The 22,124-nt window shown below is 46.0% G+C and overlaps 1 protein-coding gene across 2 annotated transcripts in view; it reads right to left on the bottom strand.

The window, feature by feature from the left end:
* Positions 1–22,124, bottom strand: part of P2RX3 (purinergic receptor P2X 3) — a 30,167-nt gene that overhangs the window by 1,631 nt on the left and 6,412 nt on the right. Inside the window, exons 2-11 of one of the 2 annotated variants that reach the window (XM_035125009.3) lie at positions 17,454–17,589; positions 10,123–10,194; positions 9,396–9,459; positions 8,590–8,683; positions 7,570–7,647; positions 6,161–6,302; positions 4,554–4,690; positions 2,883–2,976; positions 1,232–1,297; positions 618–695 (exon numbers count right to left, since the gene is read on the bottom strand). In XM_035125009.3, coding sequence (XP_034980900.1) covers positions 618–695; positions 1,232–1,297; positions 2,883–2,976; positions 4,554–4,690; positions 6,161–6,302; positions 7,570–7,647; positions 8,590–8,683; positions 9,396–9,459; positions 10,123–10,194; positions 17,454–17,589 — 961 coding nt within the window. Of the gene's footprint in view, positions 1–617; positions 696–1,231; positions 1,298–2,882; positions 2,977–4,553; positions 4,691–6,160; positions 6,303–7,569; positions 7,648–8,589; positions 8,684–9,395; positions 9,460–10,122; positions 10,195–11,954; positions 12,110–17,453; positions 17,590–22,124 lie in introns of those variants that run through there. The other variant, XM_088664172.1, reaches the window with a different exon arrangement.

Raw genomic sequence — 22,124 nt, 5'->3', positions numbered from 1 at the left:
TTTAAATAAAGCACACATTCTACTCATGTCAAAAACACACTGATTCCTTGACCGTCCATGGGCCAGATTGAGAAGGCGATTGGGCTGCATCTGGCCCATGGGCCTTGGGTTGCCTACCCCTGGCCTAGCCCAACACTCTAATCCCTGCCCCACACTAGCTTGCACAATTCTGAACATTTCTTCTCATGCTCTACTCTGCAGACTGTGACTTAGCTCCTTGTGACAGGGGAAGAGCAGGGAAGAAGTGAAGAGGCTGCAGTGTTCTAGCTGTGCACCAGCACACTTGCTCATTTACACTGAGTCATGGTTTGGTTTAGTGTTGTGTGTGAACAAGGCTGGGGGCGGAGGTAAAAAGGGGAGTAGAGGGGAGTTTTCCCCATAGTAAGCAGAGACTACTATAACTGGTCTTCACCTGGTGGGCCAAGATGCACTGCTAGGTCATCATTTGACATAAGATGGGTTACAACGGTAGCACTACAACCATAAGAAAATGAGGAAGCATGCCCCCAAATGCAAGTCTGGAATGAAACTGGGTCCGGGTCTGAAAAGGCTGGGGTCTACTGGCATGGGGGTGCTTTTGCTGGCAATGAACTTAACTGTGTACTGTAGAGACCCACCTCTTCAAATTTCTTGGCCTTGTACTGATCTGCTCCCTTCAGGAAGTTGAGGAGAATAATGTCACACAAGACTGTCCCCTGAAGCGAGAAGAGAACAGGTGAGATGGCCTCTCACAGGAGAAGTGGCCAGGCAAAATGGTACAGCAGAAGTAACTCTGGGCATAACTGACTGACTGGTGCATTAATCAACATTTTCAGATTAGAAAAAAGCTTCCTGTCCAAAAGGAAGCTCAAATCCTTGACCCTCTGGAGCTAAAACCAAGCACTTTCCACTCTCCTCCCCAGTCAGAGAATCCAAACGGACATAAGGAGAGGCTGGTGGATCAGGCCAATGGCTCATCTAGTCCAACATCCTGTTCTTACACTGGGCAGCAAAATGCCTGTGGGAAGTTTGAAAGCAGGAGGGAAGGACAAGAGCACTCTGGCTGTCCAGAAGGAAATGTAGCTCTTGGGCTGAAAAAGTGTCCACACTGCTCTAGGGAACCTTGTCCTAACTGGGTGTGTGAAGTTCTGAGAACTAAAACCCATGAATGGTCAAACCCAACCAGTTCTTTGGACTAAACAATGAAAGGAGAGAAGACATGACAAAACCTTGGGCAATCCAAAATGCTTACCACCCCAACAGACGTGAAGGCTGCCACTGTGTTGATGAGGGTTGGGATGATGTTGAATTTCCCAGCCTGAGGGAACACAAGGCAAAGTTAGCATACCAAAAGCGGTTCTCCTTGAAGAATCGGAGGATTGGAATAGATGTCAGCAAACTATGATACCACCAAAATGGCTCCCCCTCCAGTCGTGAAAGGCGTTCTTGGGCTATTCATGAAAGCACCTCTACCTTGGCTTGCGGCTCTCTGTAGAAGGGCCACAGTCCTGGATGCCGCTGTCATCTTAATCATTCCAGGTTACCATCTTTGCCATGGCCACTGGTGTCACTTTGATGGTCAAGAATCCATAATTCCACAATAACAATTCAATATGGGATTATTGATTACTTAACATACTACAGAAGAATGGGTAACTAGCAGCATCTGAACACATTTGTGAAAAGATGGGTTTTATTTGTGATGTTTTGAAGTCCTGCTGGGTGAGGCCAAAGACCCATCAAGTCCAGCATCGTGTTCTCAGTGGCCAACCAGATACCTCTGGGACAAATTTTTCTGTAATAAAACAAAGCAGCTGTTTTATTACAGAAAAAAATTCAGAAACAGACTGGAAAGGGAAGTTGCTGAATTGGAACTCATTACCAAGCTTAAAACCATGGAGCCACCTGGGATGAACAAAGACATAGGATTCTTATCTCATTATGCATGATCAAGCTTTCTTTAGCGCCTCAGCCCTTGCTTTTCCCCCGCAGGGCCTATTGCAGTCATCATCAGTGGTTAACAGCCATCAACAGGTTTACCACTCCTATCAGCCCATCACCCGTTCCCACCCACCCCCACCCCCCTCTGAATATACATAAGGGTCTGGCTCTTCTGTTTCGGTGTATCTGAAGAAGTGTGCATGCACACGAAAGCTCATACCAAAATAAAAACTTAGTTGGTCTTTAAGGTGCTACTGAAGGAATTTTTTTTATTTTACTTCGATCCAGACCAACACGGCTACCTACCTGTAATAAGAAATAATGTGAGTTTACAAAAGTAGTTGCGATAGATGCGGTGAACCAAGAAAACATGAGAAAAAGAGGAGATAGGAGGAACCATGGAAGAAGGGGATGGGAAGTTGGTTAAGGAAATTTTTTTGAATGTATGCATATCCTTTGAGATCTTAACATTGCCACTTCTTATTTACTTTATTCTTTTCTGTTAGCACTGTTTTAGTTTATGTTTCGTTGATATGGAATTCATTAAAAACACCCCCCAAAAGCTGCTCTTCTGATTTCAACTAACTTGGGCTGTGATCCTAACCCCACTTACCTGGGAGTAAGTCCCACTGAGTAGTGTTTACTGCTGAATAGACATGGTTAGGACTGCAGCCTCACTCTGGATCAACCTGATTCCTTTCATTAAAATACTGTAGCTGAAATCCTACACGTACTTACCTGGAAGTACGTTCCCTTGAATTTCATGAGGCTCATCAGGATAGACATGTATAATATTGCACTACAAGTATCCCTTGCAAGACATATTACCTTTGTAAAAGCATGACGACCTGGGCTTTTGATTCCCTGGGCATTCGTTAAGATTTAACTCTCTCCCACCATATCCCATCAGGCCTCTGCCTAGCCATTGCTTTCTGTTTGCGCAGTTGCCCTGTGCCACTCACATTCCCGTATACCAGAACATCAAAGCGAATGCCAAAGGCTTTCATGAGGGTGCGGAACTCTGTGCCATTTTCTTGCTTGTAGTACTTGGCATATCTGTGGGCGAGGGAAAGGGACACACACAGGTCCATGGGTCTGTTTAGGCCGACAGCAAACAGATGACTGCATGTACATACACATCCATGCAAGGTAAACATAACGGTGAGGCGCTTTGGGAAGATGGCTGTAACAATAGAAGAGGAGAGTCGGAAGGCTGTGAACCTGCCATAGAATGCTTGCCAGCTAGCAGCTAGAAGGCACTAAGGCTGTTATTTGCAAACTGTGGGTTGCGTGCAACGAAGCCATCCTGTTCACACAAGGACTTCCCTTCCCTCTCCACTTCCCATGTACAGTGGTACCTCGGTTTATGAACACAATTGGTTCCGGAAGTCTGTTCATAAACTGAAGCGTTCATAAACTGAAGCAAACTTTCCCATTGAAAGTAATGGAAAGTGGATTAATCCGTTCCAGACGGTCCGCGGAGTAACCGTTCATAAACTGAAGCGAACTTTTCCATTGAAAGTAATGGAAAGTGGATTAATCCGTTCCAGACGGGTCCGCGAAGTACTTAAACTGAAGCGTTCATAAAGTGAAACATGGGTGTAATTGGTTCCGGAAGTCTGTTCATAAACTGAAGCGTTCATAAACTGAAGCAAACTTTCCCATTAAAAGTAATGGAAAGTGAATTAATCCGTTCCAGATGGGTCCGCGGCGTTCATAAACCGAAAATTCATAAACCGAGGTGTTCATAAACCGAGGTTCCACTGTACTCTAGAAGGTTAAGGGGACAGAATGGGTGGGTGTACAGGAGAGGGAGGGGACGTTCTGTTGCACAAGCAAAAGTCTTTGGGGAAACACACCAGTACATAGTGACAAAACTTCCTATCGCACCATGAGAAATAAATGAAACAATTAAAGGTGCTGGGACCCCAAAATACACAGGAAGCTGTTTCAAAGCGAGCTAGACTAATAATTCGCTAGCTCAATACCTTCTACTCTATTGGTCTGCTGTGGGTGTGTCAGGAAACACTGCTATCTCACAGCCTGATCTAAGATGGGCCGCAACAGTGGCACAACTATCATACAAAATATATGGTAAGAAGGATAAGAAATGAGTGTCAAATGCAAGTCTGGGTTAAAGTTGGGTCCCACGTCTCAAAATATTGATGACTGTTGGTCTATTCTGACTGACAGCCGCACTTCAGATTCTCAAACAGATTTCCCCCCCCCCTTTCATCTATCTGATAATTCACCTAGAAATAGCAAGGGTTGAACCAGGCACCTTCTGCATGCAAATTGTGCCCTCTGCTACTGAACTGCCATTCTTCCTCTTTTTCTTTCTGTGTGGCTGGCAGAGTAAGGACACCTGCATTTATGTACAGAGCAGATGTGTCTTATGCGCGAGACGAGTTCTGCAGTTGAAAAGTCATATATAATGAGGGCTGCCTCTGGTGTATCTGCACAGGGGGGGAAGCAGGTGAAAGATGTGTGGGTGGGCGCAAAAGTGCATAGGACAGCATGTTCACAAGCCACAGTGAGGGTGAGAATGTGAGGAGGAATCTTAATTTACAAAGTCATTGCAACAGGGGAAGGGATTCCGAGTACTGGTTTTGACTGAAAAGCTCTGCACTTACCTGAAATTGTATCCATTAGAGACTTTGTTCTTTTCAGAGACACCATCAAGCCGGTTGAATGAATAGCTGGGGACGCAGCGATCCCAAGAATGGTCCAGGTCACACACCCATCCGATCTTGATCCCTATTATCCCACCCTGTGCGGAAAAACACACCCTCAGGCAAAATCTCCCTACAAACTGAGCAGGGAGTTTCTGGCCACTAAGCAGGGACAAGGAACTTCACAGACACAGAGCCAGTTCTAAAGGCACGTGGCCCAAGATCATGTCATACTAATTAAATTATGCTTTTGTGGTCTTTAATTATTTTATTGTGCAAATTAGGGTCACTAAAATACAGTGGTACATCTGTTTCCGAACGTCTCCGTTGATGAACATTTTGGTTTTCGAATGCCGTAAACCCGGATGTAAATGCTTCGGTTTTCGAACTCACCTTGGAAGTCGAACATGCCACGCAGCTTCCGTACTGAGATTTCCGTATTGAGGCTTCCGTATTGAGTTTTTGGTTTTTGAACGTTTCAGAATTCGAATGGTCTTCCGGAATGGATTATGTTCAAAAACCGAGATACCACTGTAGAATACAAGGATGGATTTCCCCCACTACCATATTTTTAAATCATGCTTACATATGGTGTGAGGGGTTCTAATCCTGGCTACCGAGGGATTGTGAATGAGTGGTAGCTATTCTGGATCCATTAGGATGATAGGAATCTGCTTTACACAGAGATAGAGACAATCAGTAATGGAATTGAGACAGCTTGTAACTGTAAGTGTGCAGGTTTACATGTTATAGTCACACACAGACTCTAGTTGAGGAAAAGTAGCAAAGTTATGGGAATCACATAACTTGGGTAGGGTAGAGGTTCTAGTTTTAAGCTAACTAGGCTGGAGAAATAATATGCTTGCTTCTTTTGTTGACCTCTCATCTCAAGGTCCAAAAGATGAGAGGGAGAGGCAAAAATTAGAGAGGATGCAACTTAAGGATATCAGTCTTAATACCAAAAGATAGAGAAGTCAGCGTAGAGATCAAAGGTACAAAGCTAGAGTAAGCAACCTCCAGATTACTATACTATCTGTTCTAACTCCCTCTTTCTGTAAGCTGAGTTGCACTCAAGCTTCCAACAAGTGGTCCATCAAGCTCAATATTGTTTGCACTGAATGGCAGCAGCTCTCCAGGATTTCAGAGCTCTATTTGGAGGGGCTGAGGAGGGGCATCTCCAAAGTACAGGGGTGCAATCTTATGAACATCACCATAAAGCTATCCACCCTAACCCCATGCCTGTGGTCTCTGCTATCTCTGTTTGCAAATGCTTTCATCCTGGTACCACTGTTGCACCATTTATTTCAACGGTTGTGGTGTACATTTATATCCCTGCTCTGATCTCTAAGGAGACCAGAGCTGCACTTTAGAATTTCAGCAACCTTGCAAGGTAGGACCGACTGTGTATCAGTGAGTTCCCAAGGCTACTGAGAAAGCACCGCAGCTGAGGGGGAGATTCAGGTCAAAAACTAGGCTTCCAATGCTCAAAGCTGCAATCCTGGCCACTACCCCACAGCAGCCACAGAGCACCCATTCTAGTGTTTTGTATTGGCAGCAGGAATACTCACTGTGTCAGCCAATTGGGCAAAGTCTTGCCCAGCAAATTTCACTATATCCCCAAGGCGCAGGATGGGGCAGAATGGTTGCTCCACCGGGTTGAAGCGGCATCTCTTAATATCTTCAGCTGTGAGGTTGGGTAGGAGGTTTCCCCTAGGAAGGAGGCAAAGCGAGTCAGGCTGAGACGAGAACTGCTGAGCCCCAAATGAAGAGTGTGAGAAACGTCAGAGGCAAGAAAAGCCAGGGCTTGGTGGCGCAATGCAACTCTTGGTCTGAGGAGCCTGCCCTACTGCTCCCTTCACCTAGAAGTAATTGGAGGTGACACTAGAGCCACAGCCATCACAGAGTGAAGGAGACCGTCCAGAAGAACTGCAATGTTTGCTAGGGGATGTGTGAGCTGCTCTCTGAACCTTCCCAGCCTACTTTTGCAGCACAACTTGCTTGGCAACGAAACAGCAAGCCCTGACTCTCCTCAGTGGCCAAGGGGAATGCAGAGTCAATATGGATCGCTTTAAGGCAGGCATGTCAAACCTGCAGCCCTCCAGATGTTTTGGCCTACAACTCCCATGATCCCTAGCTAGCAGGACCAGTGGTTGGGGAAGATGGGAATTGTAGTCCAAAACATCTGGAGGGCCGCAGGTTTGACATGCCTGCTTTAAGGTTTCACCTCACAATCAATATATGCTAAATATATAAATTTTATGAAATAAAATAAATAAAAATAACTTGCTTGGGGACATTATAGGGGAGAGAGACCATTATAGGGCTCTCTCTCTCTGCACAGATGCTTGCTGGCACAATTCACATTCTTACTGACTGCAAAAAACAAAAACCCAAACCTGAATCTCTAGGGATGAAAGAATAATATTGGTGTGGGAGAGCCAGCTTTGCTGACATGCAACCTGCACCCACTACACTGCACATTAGCCATGCCCTCCAGGTGTTCCAGACTACAATTCCCATCACCTGGTAGACAATCTGCATCACAGTGTGCTTGACAGAGACGACGTACTCAAATGCCACCCAGTGGCTATGCCTATGCTGGAGATAGGGAACTGGTGTTGTTGCGATAGTTCCCATCATTGCTGACTACTGGGCATGTTGGCTGGGGTTGATGGGAACTGGAGTCCAAGAGCATCAGGGCGGGAGAGAGAGCAGCGCAGTTCCCCATCCCTGCCCTATGCTGCAGACTGGTTTTATGTCCCAGGAGGCCTGTTGCAGCCCAGCCACTGTCAGTCTGTGCCACTACTTCCCACCCTTTGTACGGAGCCCTCCTGCAACTGCCAGAGAACACAATTCCAGTGGGATGAGGAAAACCTCTGGCCAAGGGAAATTCCCAGACGGCAGCTTTCAGACCAAGGGAGCCACATTCCCGAATGCCACCCCACTCAGGTTGATAGGCTGGAGCCCCTTTACTCACTTTTCAAAATTGAACAGGGGGAAACGGATGCTGTTCTTAATGAAGAGGGTGAAGTTTTCTGCTTCTAGCATGACAGGTCTGCAGGGAGAAAAGTAAAGGAAATTGATCATTTGGAACAGGGCGGAGTTCTGCAGGGCTGGCCCAGCCATTAGGCAAAGTGAGGGGGCCGCCTCAAGTGGCAAATGTCTCCTGGCTATTCCTCCTAAGCCCTGCTAGCCATTTCCCTCTGTTGGAGGACAAGGGCTGTCTGTGCTTTCCGTGGGGCATGTCCTGACCTCCTGAAGAAGATTGCTGCCTCAGATGTGGTGAAGGATATAGCCTCATCACCACCTTAATATAATCAAATGAAATAATCAGATGAAATAACTCCGTCCTTGGAAGTTTTAAAGCAGAGATTGGATGGCCATCTGTCACGGATGCGTTAGCTGAGATTCCCCGCATTGTAGGGGGTTAGACTAGATGACCCTTGGGCCCCCTTCCAAATTTACAGTTCTAGGATTCCATGATCTCTGATAGTGGCAATATAGTTAATGTTGAGGTTTAAGGTTTCTGTGCAATACACACACACACACTGTATATGTATATGTATATGTATATGTATATGTATATGTACTGTATATGTATGCTGTATGTGGGGGGTTTCCTCATTCTAAATCAGGAACAGGCCTATACTTGTCCGTGAGGCACTAAGACATTTCATGCATCTACCAGTTGGGGCCTGGTTATGATGTTCACGTCACCTGAAGCTGAAAGTCTTAAGAAGGCACTGGATCAGTACTGGGGTAACTGTCAAAAAACCATCCTGTCCTTCCATGTCAGATTAGAACAAATTGAAAAGCTAAGCCACAAGGACATTTTTGGGTTCAAGAAATATTTGACTACAGACAAGAGTTGGCGGGTCCGCTGGGCATTATTTGACTAGTCAGTTGACTAGGGCGCCAACTCTGATTGAAGTTTCACAGTGGGGTCAATGTTTATTCTCTTTGAAATAATCATGGGCCGGGCCATCCAAGCACTTACACGTTTACATTGTCCACCTCTGCTGGGCACCAACCCTGGATCTGACAGGTCTGGAAAGTGGAATTGTAATTAACACATCGGCCTGTCAGGATACCTGCAGAAGGAAACACTCCATCGGGAAAATGTCATGGTAAAAAAAAGCGAAGCTTAGCATGTCAGGAAGCTATGTCTTCATTCAAAGATTACTTGAGGAATTTGTAGTTCATCTCAAATAGTGAAACCAGATGGAACTCCCCAGCTCATTATAAAAGGTCCATTGCAGTCTCCACACTCTCCTCAGCCGCTACCCAACCACCCGCATTTTGATCAGGCACATCCAATCCACTGTGGGGCAATCCATGACTGCTTCAACCTGGCTGAATTGGCCTGATTTGGTTCCGGATCTGATTCAGTCTTAATCAAAATAAACTCTAAATCCACATTATTCTATTTAAACCGCAGTTTTTCCTGTGCTGGATCCCTGTCCGCCAGCCTTGTTTCAACACAACTCAAGAACGTACGGTGGGAAAAATAAAGTTCCACACATTCCAACTATTCATCCTTCCCGTCATCCCAGAAATTGTTCTAAAAATAAAATTCTGTACAGAGCAATCCAAGTACCAGCCAGCCCCTGCTTGGCTCCCCACCCCCCACTGTCACAGCCATCATTCATGTGCCCTCAGACCATTCAGTATGAAAAAAGTAGGTCAATGGTGTATAGATCGTTCTGCCAACAATGAGCCAAAGCCAATAGATTTCACAGTGACAGTGAAAGGTAAAGACAAGCCTTTAATTTGTACATCGCTCCTTCCTTGTCTGCTGCTTACCTGCTCCTGTGGCGGTGGGGACAGGCTTCTTGCAGTCTTTGTCCCACTTGCACTTGTACCCCGGCTATTTATAAAAAACAGGAAAGAGAAGAGATGGGCAGAGAGAAGAAACCTCCAATGTTCCCAATATTAGTTCCCAGTTACCTTGTTCCCCTGTTCTGAGATGCTCAGACTCCTGAGGGGCAGAATATCTTAGTTCCCATCCCTCACCCTGTCTCATTCACAACCAGTCCTTAAATTTCTTTTCAGGAGGGAAGGGGCCCATTAATAAAGGGGCCCATTAATAAAATCCATGAACTCCACCCCACCCCTTTCTGTGCCACCAATGTAGCCAGTTAGTGTGAGCAGTTCTGAGCTAGATGACGAAGGCAGCTTTTTATACTCCAAAATGAACAGGCCAGTGCGGAACGTCAGAGCTGCCATCAGCAGCGTGGCATCAGCAAGAACACCAGATTGGCTGTGCCCACGTTGCTGCCACTGTGCCCCAGCGCACCCGCTTCAAGCAAGCTACATGGCATCAGGAGGGTGGCTCTGCAGCTCTGCCCCACCATACTGACAGCTCCTGCTGCAAAGCTTCCTCTGCCACCCCAATAGTCTTCTCAAAGGACTAGGGAAGCACAAAAGGCTTAGCCCCTTTTTGTCTAGACTCTAGAGCACGGAAGACATGGCAGGAGAAACCACAGCCCCAGGCCACCTCCTTTCACCCTCTCTTGCCTGACCTGCTTACATCAGGGCAGACGCCTTGGAACTGGTTCTTCGTCACAATGAGTTTGGTGATGATCACAAAGACCGATGTTCCCTAGGAGCAGGTGGGAGCAGGGTGGGAAAGGAGAGAAAAGTTCACGTTGTCACAAGGAAGGGCACAGAGACAGAAGAATGGTGAAGAAACGAGTTACCGCGCTCACAGGCCAAGAAAATAAAATGCAAAATTAAACCCATTCTTTGACGATCACTCGTATCCGAGTAAGATTGTCTTCCATAAACACAGTTTTAACAATGGGCCCGTAAGTGACTGTGGAGGCCAATTCTGGATCCACACATCCTTCCACAGTGGGGGCATTGGTTTCCGGGCGGGAGTTGATCACAGTGTGGATTTGCCAAGCGCACCTTCCCTCTTAAACCCATATGACAAGTTGAAGAAGAGTATGCTAAGTGAAGCAATGGGTGGGAAAGAATCAGAGAACACCCAGGCAAGGATCAAAGCACAGACTAAGAGACCGGGACAAGCAAAAAAAATTTTATGAGCCTGTCTGTCCACATCAACCAACGTTAGTCAGCTGCGACCTGAAAGAACTACAACCAGCTCTCAATAAGTTTGCAAAAATTCACCATACCAGACCTGTGACTATTTTTGCAATGGATTAGAATTTTAAAAATAAGACCCTGAGGCAATGAATTGGGAAGGAGATGCAATTGTGCATATATATTTTTTAAACAACACTTTTCTTTTTTATAAAAACCCTCCCTCTCCCTCCCTTGAGCACTCACTCAAGCTTTTCCACCACTGGGGAAAGGTTTTGGGGGTACCCTCTCTTCCCAGGGAGAAAAGTTGCTGGGGAGGATTTTTTTTCATCAGAAAGGGTTAACCCCCCTCCCTTTTCTCTGGCTGTTCTTCTGCAGCTACTCAGCCATATGCACAGTCATTTTGCATTTAACATTTGAAAAGGAACTTGTGCACGGAACCTACATCCTGTACACCAGTGGTTTTCAACCAGTGTGCCGTGGTGGCACCCTGGGGTGTCTTGAATGATGGTCAGGGGTGCCGTGGGCAACAATAGCCTCTGTCCCTCTTTCTTTCCTTCCCTCCCTCCTCTGATGCCCTGATCGTGTCTCTGCCTCCCAAAAGCTTGTGCGGCTATTTGTTGCAGCAGCCCTGGCCACAAGCTCCCCAGGCGAATGGTGCCTCTGGGGCTGGCCAGCAGGGGGTGCTGGTTGCCAGGAGCAAAGGCTGCCTCAAAGTAAACAAGCAAGAGGGTGAGGGAGCCCAGCCAGCCAGTCCACCAGCCCTTGCTACTGGGAATAGACAAACAAGTACAAATGTAGACTTGCCAAGGACAGAATTAACAACATTTAGAAATCATCTGTATAAACACGGTGTTAGGTTAAGTTTAGGATAAGTACAATAACAATCTTGTAAGTGCCCCCCCCCTTATTTTTTCGTCTTTCGTCTTTTTTTCACAGGTGTATTTTAACAATTGTTATTCTTTTCACTTGTAATTTTATACTGGGCACAAAAATCCTTTTTATTTTTCAATAAAGAATAACTTTTTCTTACGCTGTGTAATTTCAAACCTAAGGGTTTGTATGGCACACTTGTAAAATGTTCCACACCTAGGGGCACCTAAATACCTAAATGTGTTCACACGATTAAAAAAACTGAATGCTTGCAGCTGCATTTTTCACACAGGCACTAGGAACTGAGATTGACCCTGCCTCCTCACAACGCTTACATAGATGGACAAACAAAAGTAAGAGAGGCAATGTGGTGTAGTGGTTAGAGTATTGGCATGAAACTGGGGAGACCTGAGTTCAAATCTCCCCCTCTCCCGCACAGCTTACCTGGAATCCCTGGTTCATAAAATGAAGTAACTAAATTTCCATGTAAAGTGATCCTGAAACAAGGTCCCGCCTTGAAACAAATAGCACAGATCAGCCCTTATGTTCTGGAATGTCAAGTCTGGAAATAAGAAGCCACAACTCTTAGGAGAAAATGAGTTTCCCTTTCCCAAGCATCTGCCTCGGGACTAGGCAGGAAAACAAAAACAGAGCTGGATTCTGTGCTTGGAATTACTCTGAATTTTCCAATAAATTAAGAAGGAAAGTTCTCTTCTGCACCACAACTGTCCCATGTGTGCCAATGAAAAAAGGTTACTCGGAGTTTCCAAAACATTTTATGGCACTTCACCTCCCCTGTTGCAGTTTTCTGCAAGCAAAATTGAAACATGTGGCTTAGAACTCAAGTTCCTATGAGCAGAGTTCCACTCATGGAGTGTTCCTGCTGATTCTTCCTCCCCCTTGCAGCTTTCTGAAAAGCTGCTCAGCTCTGGCTGGTGCATCAAAGTTGGTTTGGGAGGAAACACATCTAAACACACTATTTAGTAAAAAGGAAAAGGGGGGAGGGGAAGCGTGCAGGAAAGATATGGATTGCAGCTAATGCTGTGTGCACACTGTATCCCAAACACCAGTGAGAGCGCAGTGGATGTTTCCACATCCAAAAAATGACCTGGATGCATTTTAAGCTACTGATGTTGTGTGCACCATCTCCATCCTTTATGCCTTTATGAATACAGTGGTACCTTGGTTCTCAGATGGTTTAGTTGTCAAACAAATCGGCTCCTGAACGCCGAAAACCCATAAGTAAGTGTTCCTGTTTGCAAACGTTTTTCGGAAGCCAAACGTCCAATGCGGCTTCTGCTCGAGTGCAGAAAGCTCCTGAGGCCAATCGGAAGCTGCACCTTGGTTTTCGAACAGTTTCGGGAGTCGAATGGACTCCTGGAACAGATTAAGTTCGAGAACCAAGGTACGGCTGTAGCTGTAAAGACATTAGCAGATTATTATGCTTATCTCCAGGACATAAAAGGTTTCATTTGCTGATCTCTGCTGATTAAGATGCTGTTAAGAGGCACAGCAGCAAGCCAGGATGATCTTCTGCCCTGTTTAGTTGGCAATCCTAGTCCATAGGTGCCGTCTTTTTTAAAAACAATCAAACAAACAAAAACAAAATTAATTTAATGTATCAAATATATGTGTTACCCATTTGTGGGGTGTGTGTGTGTGCAGAAAACAGAACGATAAAACAAACAGCAAAACACAATCCATTAATGATGTTCAAATACAACAATTTGCATGCTGGTGTATTTCACCTCCCATCTTTACCTTGGTGACAGATGCTGGGGGCGTAGCAGAGAGCTCTAGCTGGCAAGCACTGCCTGTGGCTGGGAGCCGCCATTTAAATCCCCCCCCATAATGCCCCGTTGTGGGGAAACTGGGCGGGGAGTTGAAATGTTGGCTGCAGCTGCTTCAGAATCAGGAGCACTGGGCACAGGAAATGGGTGGCCCCTTCACAGCCATCCAACATTCCTGGCCCATGACCTGCCATGCAGAACAGGAAATGCCTTCAATCAGATAATTTTCTAAAAATGCTTAAGGATGAAGGAATGCAAACTGCTCAGTCTTTGTTGTTGTTGTTTAGTCGTTTAGTCGTGTCCGACTCTTCGTGACCCCATGGACCATAGCACGCCAGGCACTCCTGTCTTCCACTGCCTCCCGCAGCTTGGTCAAACTCATGTTCGTAGCTTCGAGAACACTGTCCAACCATCTCGTCCTCTGTCGTCCCCTTCTCCTAGTGCCCTCAATCTTTCCCAACATCAGGGTCTTTTCCAAGGATTCTTCTCTTCTCATGAGGTGGCCAAAGTATTGGAGCCTCAGCTTCACGATCTGTCCTTCCAGTGAGCACTCAGGGCTGATTTCCTTCAGAATGGATAGGTTTGATCTTCTTGCAGTCCATGGGACTCTCAAGAGTCTCCTCCAGCACCATAATTCAAAAGCATCAATTCTGCTCAGTCTAGCACTAAGCAAAGGGGGGGGGCGGTTGACCCCCCAAACTAATGGAGGAAGGTGTGTGCTAGGAGATTGCACATTTGCTGTTTCCCTGAGTGGTAAAGAGCTTCAGGGGCTGTGCTGCCGGGATGAGTTCTCCCTGTGTAAGAAAGCAACTGAGTTCTGGTTTTCTTCGCAATGTTTGTCCCCCTCCCCCTTCAAATAGGCAAGCAGTCTGGAGGCAAACAGACATAGGTAGCAGCTCCTGAATGCCCTAGTTCCAGCTATCTCCAGCCAACCACTTTCTCACCATCCTGCCAGTCTCTGTTTTTGTTGCCACTTTAAACGCCAGTGCTGTTTCTCATGTACACAACTGCTGAGAACCGTCCCATATTCCAGCCCTGCTGGCAAACTGCCCATTCAGGAGACCATAAAAAGTCATTCAGAAATACGGATGGGTCCTGGTACATACTTTTAAGGCCATAAACAGCACAGGACCCATTTGATATGGCAATTCCCCCCCCCCCAAAAAAAGCTTGACTTTACAATTTATAAGATGCCATTTTAAGACTGTGGTATTTGCACATATTTGTTGAAAAATACTGGATTGTATTCATGTCAAAATTCTATGGGGAAAAATTGGGAAATAAAATTTATTTTTTAAAAAAGACTGTGTGGTTTTTGCAGGGAGTTGGGTGTGGTGTAACAGGGAATGGGTGTGTGTATCTTTATTATGATGAATTCTGTTTTGATTCTATTGTATTGTTATGAGTTGGCCGGTGGTGGGAGGGCGGGGAGTAGGCTGTATGCTGAAACTCTTCTATCCCCTGAGTCCAGCAAATGTAATATAAGCAGGGATTAAAATTCCTAGAAGAGTCAGGCTAGCTTCCTGGTGAGGTGATAGCTTTGGTAATGGGGACATTAAGAGAACGAAGGAAGTGGATCTGTGCCAGATGGCAAACTTGCTGGTAGTTAGAAGGACAAAGGCAGGCATCCCCAAACTTTGGCCCTCCAGATGTTTTAGACTACAATTCCCATCATCCCTGACCACTGGTCCTCTTAGGTAGGGATCATGGGAGTTGTAGGCCAAAACATCTGGAGGGCCACAGTTTGGGGGTGCCTGGACAAGGTGAGAGTGAAGAATTGAATGGTGTGAGCTAGAAGCTGGAAAAATGCTGCAGGCTGGGAAGCCAGAGAGTCAGAGTGATGCTTGATTTGTGTTTGAATGCAAGGCTGTGGCTACGGGATAAACAAGGCCCTCTTGAAGTGTTGATGCTGTGAAAACCTCTGTCGTAGGCTCAGGTTGTATATATGTATAAATGAGCCATATATCATAACAACACCACAATCTCTGCTGTCCCTCATCCAAAGGAAGCACAAACCTTGGGTAAACGCCTAGAACCCCTGGAACCTCACACCAATTGGATATTGGGGTGGAACACAACAGTATATTGTTCTTATTCTACACCACCCGGGGATTTGTCTGGACAAAGGGTAGTTTAAAGATTTTAAAATCAAATAAATGAACATGAACACTCTTTTATTAAGTCCCATGAAAACTCAACTTGTGGTGACCAAGTCAAACGAATTGACAATCCTATCCTGTTGTCCCCAACTCCCCGGCAGAGGTCCACATTCAGCTGCCGAGGTTCAGTCCACTTGCAAAAGCTGGCAGAGACCTCAGGTTGCCATATCCTTGACTAAGCCTTACTCTTGGATTCCACCCCATCCATCCTTTTCACTGGAACATACAGCAAAAATCAGAAACAACTGAGATGAAGTTGGTGGCTCCAGAATTTGGAGCAGTTGTTCCTATCATCTTTGGAGGTGGGGAGTAGGAACAACTCATGTTCTGACCCGCAATGTTTTCTATTCATGGAACTCTTCTTCTGCATTCTTTGTATTCCTAATGGCCTGAGCGTGTTTTGGGAATTTCCTGCTCAGTTGGGGAACATGAGAGCAACATTAGAACTCTGTTACAGTTCCAATGGGGTGGGGGAACAGCATGGAAGGGTTATCTGCGGTCCTGAGAAGTACAGTGCGTATATATTTAGAACACAAATTGCTTGTGCTCACTGACCTGTCTCAGATCTGATGCTGAAGGTACAATGAAATCTGAACACATATCCACAGAATATTCCGACTCAAGACTCCAATAAACTTTTATCTACAGTTCTGCTGATGCCAGTGACTTGCTGCCTTAGATCCACAAGAAAGGCTCTTCATACTTTCATCTGCGCTGTATTGCCTTGCTACCAACAATCTTCCTTTATGGCACCGTTTGCCGTGGGAAGTAAGCAAGCATGAAATCATTAAGACCCTTATTTTCCAAGAAAAGTGCTTTAAACACAACTGAGCATCTGAAATTGTGCAACCATGTTTGTTCTTTTAAAATACAGACACCATAGGCCCTGATCCTTTTCCATTGACTGCTTGAGTGCACTGTAAATAGGCAAGGGGCCAAAAAGGCTCATTTGCACCATTTAAATATCATGTATACATACCTGGTTCATGCCTGCACATTTATCACTTGATGGCTGCAACATCAGGGGGTGATTTGTATGACTGAACGGCAGGGGAAGTGCATCCTGTTTTGCCTCCTGAGATGAAATGGGAACATGCCGCCATGCTGCCCATACCAGGGAAGCTGAAGGACAGCCACTGGTGGAGTAGCAATGCCGCTGCGAGTGCAGCTTCTCTGCTGGCATCACGGCAGGGGGCACCCATGGGGCACTGTCTTTTCAACTTCCACCACCTGAGGCAACTACTTCAACCAGCCTCATGGGCAGGCCGGCCATGCCGAATGGGTCATTCTAGAACAGTGGTTCCCAACCTGTTTTTGGCCATGCCCCACCTAAGCATCTCTAAAATCCTGATCTCTCTCCCCCCCCATGACATATAATTCTTATTATTCAAAAAGTGAACTCATAATCACGTGGAGGAAGCCTAGAAGGCCATTCACTGTTAATAACTCATTCTTGAATTGCCCCCTTTAAAAATCAAATTGCCCCCCTGTGGGGCATGCGCCCCATGTTGGGAACCATGGTTCTAGAACTTTCTTATCACTTCACAAACAATGTTATTCCATGGAGTCAGTCAGCGTATGCATTCCCTTGCTAGTAATCAGCTGTATAGTAATCTCTCTTATAGAAAGTAATGCACAGTCATGCACAAACTATACCGGGGGATATTTTTCTGAGAGGGGAGGCACATTACCCCCGCCCCAAGTTATTGCTGTAGCCATACTCTGCTGCTGAAGGGTTTGCTGCTATTGGGTTTGTGCTATGGGGTATTGTATAGCTTGTATTGCTTTTTTCTGATTTTATATTATACTTTATGCTCTCAAGTAACTTAGAGACTCCTTACATAGCAAGCGACTATTAAATTGAAATCATGACGACAAAAATGATAAATTTATCCAGACATCAACAAACCAAATGGCCTACCCATCTTTCAGCTCAGGAGAGCTCCATACCTTTTCAACCCAACACCCTCCCTGAGAACTTCGTGAAGGCTTACCTGTGGAGGCGTAACATAATCAGCCGTGTCCATGACCTGGTTACTGTACTTGCCAAAGCCCTTCACCTTGGTAACCACGGAGGACTCAATGGAGGTGTCTCTTATCTGGTAGGCCTTCTCATGCAAAAACACCCACCTGCGGAACAGGGGAGGAAATAAACCAGTTAGCAAGTCCTCTAGGGCTAGGCATGCCTTGTATGAAATGACAAGGCGCAGAAAATAATGGTGGACTAATTTGCATGAGCAAAAACTACCCTGATCTTTTACTGCAGGGTTAGCTAACTTAGTGTGCTCCCACTGTTGTTGGGCTCCAGCTGCCATCAGCATGGCCGATGGTCAGAGATCATGGGAGCTGGAGTCCAGCAATGCCTGGAGGACACCACACTGCTTACCCCTGTTTTGGTGTCCTAAGCATTAACATTGTTAACGGAATAGCTCCCTATGTGCACTAGATCTTGGGGCCAAGTAGCTTCTCCTCATGCTTCTGCATAGCCCTGTAGTAGTGAGGTCACACCTTCCACACTCTCTCAGCTGTTGCCAGCTGGTTATCTCATTTTGGGGTCTCCAGCTCCCTCCCTGTGGGCGTAATCCATTTCTATTGCAGTCGGTACACATGTTATGAATTTGTTTGGCATTTCTGGCTGTCTTGTTATGAGAATTGGGGGTGGGGTGGGGGTGATCTGCTGGAGCACAAGGGTAATTGACAGCTTCTGCTTGCTCTGGCAAGCAAAAGAAGTGATGGTGTGAGGTTTTCAAGTCCTTTTAAAATGAAGTTTGAACCATAAACATACTATTTTCCAGTTCAGCCCGTTGTCCTATCTATACCATTAGCCATAATAGTAGATCCCTCCCAGTTATTGCTTCCAAAAAAAATGCTGTTTCCCACAAGAGGCCTCCCTGCTAGGCAATAGATGATGATAAGCCCTGTAGGAGGACGTTTAAAAGCATGTTTTTGTCCAAACCAAATTATATGGCAATTCTTACTTCGCATCTCATTTTTTGTTGGGTGCTGCCCTCTAGCGCTCAGACTTATATTGATTTATCTCAGCAATAGATAGAAACGCCATCCATTTATGCAGCTGATGGCTCTGACAACTGTGGCTTTACCAAGAAGGAGGCCAGGGGGAATATCAGCACTGACCAAATGGAAAAATGTCACCTGAACACTTTTACTCGGCGGCACATCCCACTGATTTCAATTAAGCCTGCTCCCCAATAAGAGCATTGACTTAAGAATGCAATCTGTAATGCAATTTGTCTAATTTGGGTTTGAGTGAATCACAGATTGTAAAGGGCCTTTCTATCATCAGTCTGATTTCCGGCATACAGCAGGGTGCATATATTATCCCCCCAGTAATTCTTAGATAATGCCTGTACCTTTTATGGGATATCAGACATCTAGCGCTGAATCAAGCACATCCATTGGCAAACTGTTCCAGCTGCCAATTATCTTTCCAGCTAAATGTTTGCACCTAATTTCCAGTCTGAGGGATTCAATCTCCCAGCTGGATCCCTCTTTGGTTGCCTAGAGATTAAAAAATGGCCTCCTCTATGAGACATCACTTCCTTGTTCATCCCTTCCCTTGCTCAAGAAGACCATGTGAGCCAGGCACAGCTGATGCCATCCCATCCATACCAGAACGACAGCCTTTGAACATCACAAAGGAGAACAAAAAAAAAAACCTCATGAAGTATCAGATGCCAACATTCAAGGTTGGAAGCCACTAATGGATCAAATTAAATTAGATCTTTTCCCCCTTCCATACTCACTTAGAACTTGGTAAAATGCTAACAACATTAAGCACACTGTCATTTTGAAATGAAGCTGGCAGTTCAGTTAAAATGGTCCATTTATTTCCCTCTGTTTGATCAACCCAGAAGAAGTAGAAGGGTTTATCCCAGGCATCCCCAAAATTTGGCCCTCCAGATGTTTTGGACTACAATTCCCATCATCCCTGACCACTGGTCCTGTTAGCTAGGGATCATGGGAGTTGTAGGCCAAAACATCTGGAGGGCCGCAGTTTGGGGATGCCTGGTTTTTCCTATCTTACATCACTCCTCTCCTACTGCCTTTGCCAAAGACTGGAGTTTAGCTGTTGTAGGCAACATACGCACAGGATCCAGTCTGCTCCTCATGAGGAAGAGCTTTTATTGAAGGGATGTCGCATTTCCCCAGCACTCAAACCACCCCAGTTTCATCACTGGGGAAAATGCCCTGTCCGCCCAGCAAGGATGCTGATATTTACAAGTGCTGTGTGGAATGGACTTTGCCAGCATGAGGCTCAGACATGGTGGCAACACCTTCTCTACTGTGCCAACACCATTTTATATTGACTACTTGGTAGTTACAAACTAGGGAGGCTAAGAACAACCCCAGCACATCACTCCAGTGCAGCAGCAGGCATTCTTTTTTAAAAAGAGAGTCAGACCAGCCTGGCCCCATCAAAAGTTTTGAGCATCTGAACCATACCACACCAATCCCGTGAATGTAGCCAATGTCTATCCCTTCTATGGCAATGCATCCTGCCTCCATTAGGTGGTGATGGGATATCATCCTACTGCTGTAGGACAGGAGTAGGCAACCTAAGGCCCATTGGCTGGATGCGGCCCAATCGCCTTCTCAATGCGGCCCGTGGACGGCCCGGGAATCAGCGTGTTTTTACATGAGTAGAATGTGTCCTTTTATTTAAAATGCATCTCTGGGGTATTTGTGGGGCCTGTCTGGTGTTTTTACATGAGTAGAATGTTTTTACATGAGTAGAATGTGTGCTTTTGTTTAAAATGCATTTCTGGGTTATTTGTGGGGCATAGGAATTTGTTCTCTTTTTTTTTCAAAATATAGTCCGGCCCACCACATGGACCAGCCCATGGCTGAAAAAGGTTGCTGACCCCTGCTGTAGGATGACAGCTAACATGAACATCATGCTTTCAAGCGCCTGCGTACCTAAACTCTGTTTGGAGGGGGGTGGTCCTCCTGATTTACATAGCTGTCAACTTCCGGATTGGAAAATAAGGGATCAGCAGCGGCGCAGCACCGGAAGTCACTTCTGCGCATGTCCAGACACGGGTGCCGGGCTGCCCGTGTCTGCATGTCTGGGCACCAGAAATCGATTTCCGGCAGCACTCAGCAAGCCAAGTGAGCGAGCAGCCAGACGGAAGCTGGGATATTTACGCAGCTGAGGAGCCTCCCTGGCGGGCAGGAGCTGCTTTCTTATAAATCCGGGGGATTTACAGGATATTTTGCAATTTGGGGTAACAGCGGGAAATGGATTTAAATACGGGGGTTTCCAGTGAACAACGGGAGAGTTGACAGCTATGCTGATTTATGCCACGGTGCATCTGCAGCAGCACAACCAACCGGACGCCTTCGTCTGCCTCAGCTGCAAGAAAACATGTCTCTCCAGCATTGGTCTCCGCAACCACATCAGGCGCTGCAACCTTTCAGCAGTTTGACTTCACCCCCAAAGGTGCACTCCTCCATTGTCTCCCGAGACAGACGGATGCCAACAAGGTGTGGGATGAGGGCTAGCAAGAGCATGGTGCTTTCAAGTGTCTACCTACTTAAACTCTCTGTTTGGGGGGGGGGGGGTCTCCTGATTTAAATATTTAGCCTGGGGGGGGGGAATGATTTGATCCCCTTTCCTTGGGATGGGATTGATCTGTTTGCATAGGGAAAAGTTCAATAGTTGGATCTGAGAAGTCCCCCCCCCCGAATGGTTACCCAGCCCCACTTTTCTTTTTTTCTTGGCTTAATTTAGAACATAAGCATGGAGTTTTCCCCACAATCACGAGTTACAAACCTGCCTCTTAGTAAAATGGAAGCTCCTGAAGGTTCCTCAGAAGCTAATGGAATTCATGACCACGAACATATTTCATGCTTTGTGGTACAATCAAAGTCATGCCAATTCCTAGACTCCATGTGCCAACTTTGAGCAGCATGTCCATCACACAGACTACAAATGCTTTTCTAGGCTGTGAGCCAAATGAAACTCTATGAAGGGGGGGGGGGGCGGGTTAGCAGTACCTGCATCGTGTGACACAAGAACCTTTTCAATCCATGTTTACTATGTAAGAACGTAAGAAGGTAAGAAGAGCCATCCTTCTGGGTCAGGTCAAAGGCACATCTTGTCCTGCATCCGGTTTTCTCAGTGACCAACCAGATGTCCATGGGAAACCCCCAAAAGCAGGACCAGAATGAAAACAGCACTCTCCCCACTTGTAATTCTCCCCACTTGGTATTCAGAGAAATGCTGTCTCTGATTGTGGAGGAAGTGTGCAGCCAACAACACGGCTGCCACACACGGATAGCCTTATCCTCCAGGAATATGTCCAATCCTCTTTTAAAAGCCTTCCATGCTAAGTGAGTAAAGGATTGCTGTGACATGCAGCATCCCCAATCTACATGTGTTAACTTGAGAGTCTGCATAGAACCTGCAGGCTTTGTAGATTAATTGTGGTTTGTACAGGAGTATCATGTATCCTTTCGAGCTGTGCAGAATCTAATAAGGCATCACAGGCAGCTAAAAGCTGAAGTGTGGGAGCTCATCGTGATGGCTCACACAGCAATACCTGCAGGAAGTTCACAACCAAGCCCTCAAGTGGAGCCCAAAATACAGGCACACACAAACTCAGCAGAAGAACGTTTAATCCAATAGGTCCAGTGCTATTTTT

This window comes from Zootoca vivipara, chromosome 1 (genome assembly GCF_965207765.1).
Source record: "Zootoca vivipara chromosome 1, rZooViv2.hap1.1, whole genome shotgun sequence".
NCBI classification, from domain to species: Eukaryota; Metazoa; Chordata; class Lepidosauria; order Squamata; family Lacertidae; genus Zootoca; species Zootoca vivipara.
The sequence above is the reverse complement of the archived record's forward strand: the minus strand, read 5'-3'. Positions and strand labels throughout refer to the sequence as shown.